Raw genomic sequence first — 10411 nt, forward strand, 5'->3', positions numbered from 1 at the left:
ACACACACACATTACCGTTTATGAATGGCCATCTGTCTGCGCTGCTTCTCTGTTTTGGCGACAAGTTTGCCACTGACAGATCGTGCGAGAAAACCCTCCTGGACGCCCACCAGCTCAGCTACTCTTTTCATCGATGACGAGAGCTGCTCCCACAGACAGAAGAACTGATACCAATCTATGGTGGTCCACTCTGCGTACAGCGGGGTGATCTGATGAGAATATGGACATTAACTTTAAATGCTATGCTTTGGAGGACTGGTCTGGATTTTGTGTTTGAGGAAGGGACATTTCTGGTCAAATTAAACGTAGAGTTAGAGTTAGTTACCATTATGAATGTATTGGTGGGGGTTCAGGGATGATAGGGAGTGAATAAAGTCAACAGAAATGTATTAAACAAGTCATAATACAAGCTATGTGTGTTGTACCAGATACAGAATGTGCAAGTCATTTTCCAGTACAAAGCCCTTCATGGCCCGCTGGAGATCTGCAAATATTCCTACAGCCTCAGGAGGGAGGGAGGAGGAAAGGGTGGCAGCGCCGAGTTGAGTTGGACAGTACCGCTCCTCTGGATATGCAAAGACATCAGAGGATATGCAGTAGTTATTGCAATTGCAAAGGTGCTCAAGATGATACTGATATATGATGCAAAATACACAAAATGCTTGCATTATTCTTCAGAATTTGTATCAAATGGTTTATTCTGTTACTAAAAGTCTTTGATTGTATGTCAAGATATCAAGAATGCTCATTGATAATGAAAAAGACAGTACCTTGTCCATCTTTCTGGATACTAATAAATTCATTGTCCATCAGCCATTCAACACAGGCCTCAATAGCTCCTGTGTTGGTCTCATTTGATTGTCTTTTGCTGTCACATTTCATGCTGGCAGCCAGCAGTGAGCACGAAGCATATAACCTCACATCCTGTGGAGTGCTGGCCACACCTCCGACAATGATCTGCAAGTTGGGATGATTCAAATTGGGGACTTAAAACAATTAGTTCATTGGGCAGAAATTTGTTTTGTTACTCTTATGTATACTAATATAACCATACATCAATGGCCTCCAGAGGATGAGGCAACCATTCTTTACAAAGGAATTAATTCTGATGTATTTACGGCCATACCTCTAGGATGGCTCGCAGCATGCTGGTGGTGATGCCCTCTCCCTCCCTTCTCACCAGGCAGCTGCTGATTGGTTGAAGAGCACCTTTAAGGAGACTAATACCTTTCTGACGCTCTGCCTCCTTACACACCAGCACACTCTCACCTGAAAGAGAACGGACAAAAGAACGTGAGAATAAAAGAGAGATGTTATTGATTATTATCTCACAATAATAAAGTTCATCATCTGACTGATCATGTTTTGTTTTCTCTCTCACGCCAACTGGAATAACAATGAACATGCAACGATGCCAACGTCCTTCCCTCCATACCTTCAGTGTCTACCCCTTTCCTTCCTGCTCGTCCAGCCATCTGTTTGTATGTGAGCGGGTCCAACAAGTGTCCATTGAAGGTAGGGGTACGAATGATGACCCTGCGAGCTGGGAGATTAACCCCTGACGACAGGGTAGAGGTGGCGGCCAAGACTCTCACCACGCCCTGACGAAAAGCTCCCTCCAACACATCACGCTCATCAAACGTCAAACCTACAGAGACAAACATCTTATTTATATACTATAAACAGTATTGGTTCAGTGTGCACTTTGTTTCAGTTAGGAAGTTGTGTGAGTGTGTTCACCAGCATGGTGGAAGGCCACCCCCCATTGCACAGTCCGCTGGAGGATGGGGTCTAAACCGGCCGGTGTTCGTCTCAACTGGGCTAGGACATCCAGTAGTCCCTCCCGATCCAGACACACTGGTCGAGGCTCTGCTTGGCCCTGACAATCTGAAAAAAAATGAGACCAAAATTTAGATTTACGGGATAAGTTCTTGTTCAGCGTATCAGCTTAACATGACTCTCAACTGAAGAACCACTGTAATATCACTCAATGCAACACAAACAAGCTTTAGTTTGACTTCACTTTTAAATTTAGTATGCACAAAAAGTAGATAATTTTGAGATGGAATTTAAATTCCAGGTACCAGCATGACTGAGGCAGTAGAATTCTCTGGCGATGCCGTCCGCCAGTTTCTCGCACCAGTTCTTCGAGGGGCAGAATAGAAGCACAGAGTGGGCCTCTCTCACAGTCTCATAGCACAGGCTCACTATGTGGTCATCGTCACCCTTTATGACCACACATACATACACAGTTTATATTACTGGTCTTGAGAGAGTAGGAATCACTCCGCACACTGGCTAACATCTACACTCAGTTACCTTAATGTGCAGAGCAGGAGTGAACTGCCGCACCACAGAGAGGCTCTTGTCGTAGATGTTGCAGCCCACCTTGAGATGCTCCTGCAGGGGTACAGGTCTGTAGTCTGTCTGGTAAAGCTCTGCGCCTAGCCAGCTAGCCAGGAGGGAGAGGTTAGGCAAGGTGGCGCTCATACCTATGATCTGTACACCCTCAGAGAGAGACCTGTAGAATGAGTTTTACAGATTTGTAGATGTAGGAGAGCAACAGGATTTTTAAACAGTGTAGCTGTTACACACTAACGGATACAAACCCAGTGGTATTCTGCTTCTGTGCAATGTAGCGGATTTTGGTTAAGAGCAGTTCTAGTAGGTATCCTCTTCCAGAATCTCCAACCATATGCAACTCATCCACCACAACCATACCTAATAGTACAAATATAACACACAAATTCAAATGCATACTGTATGTTTTAGACTCAAGGAAATGAACTTTTATCCTTGGTATATTTACCTAGTAGACCCATACAGTCCTCTTCAATTAGTCTGTTAATGAGGGAGTTGGCTTTTTCTATCGTGCAAACAGCCACATCTAGAGCTGTGAACCCTCCAGCAGCTGAAGTGCTGCCCATATATCCCTCCACACGAACTCCTGCCTCTTCAAATACACTCTACAAAAGGCCAGATATATAGGTCTGTTAGATGGAGATACTGTAGATATACTCCCACATTCACACAACACAATGTAAGTAACAACATGCATGTCGTTTTTCCCTGTCCACCTCTCCCTCACCTGAAGGTAATGCATCTTCTCTTTCGCCACAGAGACAAATGGCAGAATGAAGAGAGCTTTTCTTTTAGTCTCCAACACTCGCTTCAACATCAGCAGCTCTGACACCAGAGTTTTTCCAGCACTGGTCGGAGCTGAAAAGGACAGAATTGAAAGCAGATGCTGACCTAACAGTGACTGACTCCTTGAATCACTTTGTAGAGAGTAAAGATTGGAAAGCGCTCCGAGGCAAATTTATGTTATCGGGCTATATAAATAAACTTAAATTAACTTGACTAGAGAGTGTTTCTTACCAGAGTACACCAGGTTACCTCCCTGCAGCACCTGTCCAACAGTGAGGCACTGAGCCTGCCATTCGAACATGTGAGTCACTCCGTGTTTCTGGTAGCGCTCCAGTACAGGTTTTGGTAAGCCCCAACTGGATAGCAGCAGCTTTTCAGCTTGCCCCGCGGGAGCACGCAAGGCAATGCCTACAGTAGAGCACAAATAAAGAACTCCTTTTACACTTCAAACTGGTGTGGTGGCAGGGTACATAAACTAATGTCAGATATAAATGTTATTTAGTTTAACGATACAATCTGGACATAGCTGCAAAGAGATATAGTGCAAGGCTATAGTGGGTAACTGCCCCAGGACCCCAAAAGCTCCAGGTTTACAGCAAGTTCACTGGTCTGTGCCACTGCCTTTTATTAGATTAAATATGAAGCTATTTATTCATGTCTTGCATTGCAATATTTTATCTAATTTAATAAAATTGAATTTCTGTTTTATTCTAGTCTTTAAATCCATTTAATGTTTTATGCAAAGCACTTTGAATTGCCTTGTTGTTAAAAGGTACTATGCAAATAAACTTCTGCATTTCTTTGAGATAATTAAATTGAAATCTGGTTTGGAAAAAACACTAAAACACAGTATGAACTGACATGATGAGAACCTAGAAGTGGGTCTTTCTTTGTTACCTGACCTTGAACTCCTGTCCTGAAGAGGGTCCTTGTATTAAATCAAATTTTAAGACCTTCATTATTTCCATTTTGCACAAAGTTTAACCACAGTATTTCTACACGAAAATAGTGTTCCAGTGTAGAAAAACTGCATGCAGAGCACGAAGTGGGATGAAAGGGCCAGTTAATAGGGCCCCAGCTGCTAGTTTTGCCCCATGACACTCTGGCAGGTTAATCCAGCAATAACTAGGTGTGAAAGGCGTCAATAACACAGAAAAAACAATGTTAGAAAATATTTGCCACAACTTCAATTATTTCACCTGGCTGAGGTAAAGTGTCACTCAGAGTACTGAGGTCTAAGCCGCTGGGGACTGTGAGCACAGAAGCGGACTGATTCTGTAGTGACTGCTGCAGTTTGGCCTTCTTCGTGGCCGCTGCGAGGCGGGAGGGGCTGAACAAGATGTAGTCCCTGGATACATCCAGAGGTGGATAAGCATTCATATTTTGCCCACTTTTGTCATCACTACGAGGGCAGCTCTGTCTTCCGGATGCAAGTTTCTGCCTACTGAAACATACAAAGTAAACAAAAAATTGTTAACAGACAAGTACAGATGCAGATAGTAGAAACAATAGTCAAACTGGGCTGTAAAGTGTAGGTTAAGACTCACTCGGTGGTGCCACCTAGTTGCTGACGTTTTTTTATTTCTTGACTGGATAGCCCATTGATGCAGGCAGAGGCATGCAATGACTGGATGTTTCCGGCACCCCTCTGAGCATGCTCCGCTTCCTCCAAGTCCTCACTGAAGAGAAGCCTCTGTGCAAGGTCTTTGCAGTCAGCTCTCCGTCCAGGTCTCTTACAATCACCACTACGCCTACAGACACTCTCCTGGGTGCTTGGGGCTCTGTGGTGTCCCGCGGGCTGATGTGCTCTGTCACTCTCCCTCTTATTGTCTGCAACTGGTGCAAGGGACCGTAAAGGGACAGAGTCAGCTGATGATGCTGGGCTTTCCTGTGCATCTCTGTTTACTGCTGTTGGAAAAGCAGGCTTCACGGGGTCTACAGCATCCAGCACCTGAAGCATCTCTTCATCCAGCGCTAATGTGGATTCTCCCAGCGGAAACACTGCTCCTCCACCCTAAGATGGAGATTAATGCAGGTCATTTCTGACCTATATAGGTGTGAAAGATGACAAAGAGACGAGGAGGAAAAACTCTCTCTCAAGTGGTTACACTCACCATGAGGCTATCTCTGCTGGTGTTTGTTTTGCCTGACAGGTAACCTGTTTTCTGCGACAGTCTCTCTCATCTTGTGGCTCATCGGGAGCTTGGAAGCTGTGCACAGAAAAAAGTATGTTCACCACAGGTAAGACAGATAGAAACGTCACACAGATTGGAAGACGTCTCTACGCAACAGAAGGAATCTGGTCCTAATTCTTCTAAATCTCCCCACAGCATAAATTAAGTCAAACTGTGACTTACTTTCTTTTCTTCTTGATCTGGTGCTGCCCCATATAGCTTTTCTTTTTCAGAGAAGGACCCGAGGTGCTCATACTGAATAAGTTGTGCTGTGTTTGACAAACGCGTGAGTAGGTGGATGTAAATTAACATGACATTGGTTTGACTCTTGACGCAAGTTTATAAACTATATTTAACAATGTGTATCAAAGGTAAGGGAGCGAAAACAAGCGTCGCAGTGGAAGTGATTATTTTGGTTGCTAAGTATAAACATTTTCTTTCTGCTGAGCAGCGATGCGAACACATCTGAAATCAAAAAGTCCGCCGGTGCGCCGCCCACAATTCGACGGGAAACAAGGTACGAATACAAAAGTTCCTATGCACCACCACTGTTCCTAGACAATTCCTAGAATACTACTACCACCAAGTAATACTAATTTTAATAATACTAAATGTATTGTCCTTTAGTTAAATGTTTGGATGAATACAGAGTTGAACAACAGTTTGTGGTTAAATAAAATAGCGGTAAACATTGTATCGATGGATGAATAATGTTTTTACAAGTTGCCTATTAATAAAATGTCAATGAAATCATAAGCTTTAGACTGACTAAACTGTTCTAAAGTGTTTATAAACTGTCCAGTAAGTGCGGTAAATTGTATGGTTAAATACAGAGAGCTGGTAATATGTGTAAATCATAGACTGTATATGGTGTAAATGCATAAATAAATCTATAGTAAGTAAAAAAAAAAAAAAAAAAAGAAGAAATATAATACAGATTTTGAAGTGTTTGTGGTCAAATCAAATGTGATTCATCAATCCACAACATGTATCTTATGATAACATGTGTGGACAAATAAATCCGTGTATCATTCTCCCTTAACTTTATCATGGTGCATAACGACAATCAACACTTAAAGCAATCAGTGTTTGGTCATTTTTAACCTTCACACTTGGTCGAACATGATTTTTAGCGTCTAGTTTATTGTCAGTAGCACACTGCATTGATAAATCCTGTCGGGCAATGCTTGTGGGCGGGGCCTGGGTGTCTGTCTCGGGGTGTAGGGCGTGAGTGAGCGGCTGGTGGGCGCGCCCGCTGCGACGTTGCGGAGGCTTCAAGATGGCGGAAGCCCTGACAACTCAGGAGCAGCTGGTAAGGGTCTCTTTACGGACTTTTCCTCATCTTTCCATTAGGTTCAGCGTGTACACGTGTCACCATCAGTTTCTTCTGTAAGCGGCGGTGTTTACCATATATTTAGTCACGGTGATTGTCCCCGTGAACGATGCGGTGTAGTAAACAGCCCTGGCCCGTTAGCACCCTCCTGAGTCTAGTGACTCCGGTGTGACTGACAGCAGTTAGCATGTGTGTTAGCATGATGGCGCTTGCTAGTAGTAGTAGTAGGGCTCACTTAACCGGCTTTGTATCTCGAATACTCGCTCCCTTGACAACCCAGCTTTACGTGTACCGCATATCTATGTTCATGTCGCTGATTTAAGTAGATATACGTCGTTACCTATGATTTGCCCCGTAAATGCGGCTTCAAGTGTCTTTAAAGCTATCGTTAGTCATCCAGCTGCCACATGTAACCTAGCCGCTGGCTAATGCTAATAGCTATTGTTGACTTGCAGGGATTTTCCTCGACAGCGATCTTGCTAGACTCTAAATATCATGTTGGACCAAGTGGGAAGGTTTAAAAAGACCAAACACTGATTGCTGTAAGTGGTGATTGTCATTATGCACCATGACAAAGTCAAGACAGACCAAGACGCTAGTGTTTGCAACGAGCTAGCTAGCAGTAGTCTGCTCTCGATTTACGATTCACAGAAGTGGTCCTCCGGTTCCTAGCATTGTTGTTGCCATCACTTTCTAGTAAAGGGGATGGGCCTGACATTGATAGCAAACCCTCAAATGTCACGCAGCAATTGTGATGACAGCTTCATTGTATAGCCGCTTGTTTTATCTGCAGCATTTATTCACAAGGTTAACGGATCACTAAGCTATGTTACAGAACACGCTTGTAACTGCTCCCCAGATTTGCCGATGTGTCTTTGGTAGTGAACATGCCCTTTCCCAGATCAGTAACGTCCATCGATTTACTGCCCTGTCCACTTGCTGTATAAAACGTTTGCAGTTTTAGCTCGCGATGAAATTAACGACTTGATGTGCTTGCAACCATCCTGGTGCTGATGTTCAGTTACTGGTGGTAACATACAGTATATCCTAACTGTGAGACTTAAAGGTACCCCCCTGACTTTGTTTTATAGTTTCCCCAAATCCAAAAATGTTATCCCAGCAAACATGTTTTGGCAACTTCAACTTTGATTTTAGAGCAACATTTATGGTAACTTACATTAACTCTCTTCAAGGGAGGCTACATTTAAATCACACATCACTAGATTCATTACTTGAAAATTATGATAAAATATACTACCAGTAACTGAATGCCAGCTTGAGGGTTGTCGAGGGCATTAAATTGTAACCTTTGGTGTAAGTATGTTTGTCTAATTTTATCCCTCGCATCTCTTGTCTCAATTGAAATGCCAGGACCAGGTGTACGTTTCTCGAACATGTGTGCATACACTTTGCAGCTTCAATATGTGTTCAGTCACAGCATTGCACCCACAGTGCATTCTTGCCACAGAGTTCAGACTACGTCACATCCTGACAGTCTCATCATTTGAAGTGCAAGTGCTGTGACTGTATAAATGTAGTTAAATAAAAAATATACTTTTTGTGTATGTTCATTATTGTGCTGATGACATGGTTCCATACACATATGTTAGGGTTTCCCACAGTGAGATATTGCAGTGGTATGCCACATGACTTTCAACAAAGACCACCTATCCAGGCCTGGCATCATAAAAATTAATATACTTTCCCCATTGTGGTTAATGAATTACTAGTGTCTGTCATGAAATAAAACATTTGCAGGTAGAAGAAGAGCAGGGGTCACACAGCAAATGCCATATATTTAAGTGTGTATAATAGTGCTTTATCTTTTAACAAAATTGCTCATGAGCTCATGAGATTTTTCTGCATTCTTCTTCTTTGTGCTATGAGTGGGTAGATTCCAGTTTTGTATATAGCTAAACTGTTGTACCCATTCATAAGACTCTCCTTGTGCTGGTTACATATTGGAGGACAGTTGCGGCTCACTTGGGTGAAAACAAGCTGACTGTTGTCTCTTCCTGGCATATGAGTGCTCTCATCCAAAGCATCTTCCAGGGCCCCAGCATGCTGCTGCCGTCTGTATCACACATTTTGTAACTTTGGCAGGCAAAGAACAAAAAGGCTGAAGAGGGCCGACAGACTCACGCGTTTCTTTGTCATGTCAGTTGTAATTCCTGTCTTCTCTCTTTCCTATCAGGTTCTCCTCCTCTGGTTATACCCCTTCTGCACAATTTTGTTTCTGCCGCTAATAGTTTAGGTGTTCAGTGTCTTGCTCAAGGACACTTTGATGCTCTCTCGAACCAAGAACCTTCCAATTACTAGACGGCTACTCTACCTCATGAGCCATGCCTCCCACTCACACACTAACACCTCACCTTTTGTCTTCCATCAACTTTCTGATGTTTGTCCAGGCTGTGGAGGAGTTCCTGAGTGAGGTGCGTAGCAGGGAGCAGCCTCACAGTGCTGGGTTCGTCTCCCAACCTACCGCTGTAAAGTTTCTCATGGCCCGCAAGTTTGACGTCTCCAGAGCCATCGACCTCTTCCAAGCATACAAGGTACAGCAGCGCGTTGCTTGGGGACAAAACCGAGATGACTGTTTAGCAGACATGCTAACAATGTCCTGCCCCGTTCAGTTCTAAATATCAACGTGCTGTATGGGGGGAAAGTCAGTCCACAGTCTTCTTTGCGACCCATACAGGAGGTGGACACAATATCATGAACACCCATAAAATCCTAATGAAAACAAAAACATAAGCAACAAACAAAACCATTGCTAACCCAATTGTTTTATGTTAATACTGACTGAAGACAAGTGCTGTATTATACTGTTGCTATATATATATATTAACCTTTAAAAGCACAATCGATGAAAAAAACAAGTGTTAGAACCTTTCCAGTTTGATTTACAGACTAACACTAGACAACAACCACATTCAAGTTAAAATTTTGATGCTGTTTGTGTACATGCTGTTTTAGCTGCAAGCTGATGACGTCCCCTCTTCTCCTGTCTCTAACATCATGCATCAAAACTAGAACACAAGAATCAAAGAGGGCATCATCAATATCAACCCTGACGAGGAGCCCTGCGCTCTGAGCTGCTGAGTGGCAAATTTACAGTCCTGGTGAGTGTTGAAGCAATTATCATCCACATTTCACAAAGTAACTGCGGTTTCATTTCAGTATTACACCCCAGGATACAGTAAAATGGTGCACCCTAGTCATTAAAGAAGAATTTTGTGTGTTTGTGTATGTGCACGTCAGTCTGCACATTTGTTTTTGCACATAATCATAATTTTCTAGCTGCCCTTTCTCCAAAATCATATGAATACAAACACTGTGGATTTGCAAAGGTGTGTATAAAACATGTTAATGTTCCTACCAGCCTGGCCGTGATGCAAAGGGTGCTGCTTTGGCACTCTTCACTGCTCGTCTCCATCGGCCAGATGTCACCACCCACCAAAGCTGTGCTGCAGGCCATCATCTATCAGCTGGACAAAGCCATAGAGAGGTGATGCTCTAACCAGGGTTCTTAAACCTGGGGGTCGGGACTGGTCCCAGGGGGTCGCGAGAATGCTGCTATAGACACAAAAATAGAAAAAAAAATAACTAGACGTACTGTAGTTGTGAATGGAATCACATTGGGTGGACACTGTAAATATTTTGCACTGTTTAATCCAGCAGGTGGCGGTAATGCCACCCGCTATAAACGACAAAGAAGAATCAGGCCCCGATCAGACAGAAAGCGCTTTGCTGGTTTGAA

General features: G+C 43.3%; 2 protein-coding genes across 2 annotated transcripts; one reads left to right on the forward strand and one right to left on the reverse strand.

Annotated features, from left to right (window-relative positions):
- Positions 1-11: 11 nt before the first annotated feature.
- LOC119887905 (DNA polymerase theta-like) lies at positions 12-5313 on the reverse strand. The gene is made up of 15 exons (XM_038698451.1): positions 5262-5313; positions 4695-5161; positions 4347-4591; positions 3379-3555; positions 3089-3219; positions 2810-2966; positions 2610-2721; positions 2320-2521; positions 2085-2226; positions 1741-1887; positions 1436-1648; positions 1127-1269; positions 771-957; positions 426-565; positions 12-209 (listed from the first exon to the last, which is right to left on the reverse strand). Exons 1-15 carry the CDS (start codon positions 5262-5264, stop codon positions 12-14), a joined length of 2664 nt encoding a protein of 887 aa, XP_038554379.1. The 5' UTR covers positions 5265-5313.
- Positions 5314-6553: 1240 nt separating this feature from the next.
- Positions 6554-10122, forward strand: LOC119887904 (tyrosine-protein phosphatase non-receptor type 9-like). Its single transcript, XM_038698450.1, has 4 exons — positions 6554-6633; positions 9063-9206; positions 9685-9773; positions 10034-10122. The coding sequence occupies exons 1-3, from the start codon at positions 6601-6603 to the stop codon at positions 9751-9753; spliced, it is 246 nt and encodes an 81-aa protein (XP_038554378.1). The 5' UTR covers positions 6554-6600; the 3' UTR covers positions 9754-9773; positions 10034-10122.
- The last annotated feature ends 289 nt before the right edge of the window (positions 10123-10411 follow it).

Source organism: Micropterus salmoides, unplaced genomic scaffold (genome assembly GCF_014851395.1).
Source record: "Micropterus salmoides isolate LMB-PRFRI ecotype aquatic unplaced genomic scaffold, ASM1485139v1 Ms_hic_scaffold_4466, whole genome shotgun sequence".
NCBI lineage: Eukaryota > Metazoa > Chordata > Actinopteri > Centrarchiformes > Centrarchidae > Micropterus > Micropterus salmoides.

What these genes read in the sequence shown, in the direction of transcription:
- LOC119887905 (XM_038698451.1), bottom strand. An exon ending in CTACTGCCTCAGTCATGCTG is followed by an intron (nt 1,888 to 2,084) that starts GTACCTGGAATT and finishes ATTTTTTTTCAG; the next exon opens with ATTGTCAGGGCCAAGCAGAG. An exon ending in TATCCAGAAAGATGGACAAG is followed by an intron (nt 566 to 770) that starts GTACTGTCTTTT and finishes TTGCATATCCAG; the next exon opens with AGGAGCGGTACTGTCCAACT.
- LOC119887904 (XM_038698450.1), top strand. Translation starts at nt 6,601, where the DNA reads ATGGCGGAAGCCCTGACAACTCAGGAGCAGCTG. An exon ending in TGACAACTCAGGAGCAGCTG is followed by an intron (nt 6,634 to 9,062) that starts GTAAGGGTCTCT and finishes ATGTTTGTCCAG; the next exon opens with GCTGTGGAGGAGTTCCTGAG. An exon ending in ACCTCTTCCAAGCATACAAG is followed by an intron (nt 9,207 to 9,684) that starts GTACAGCAGCGC and finishes CATCAAAACTAG; the next exon opens with AACACAAGAATCAAAGAGGG.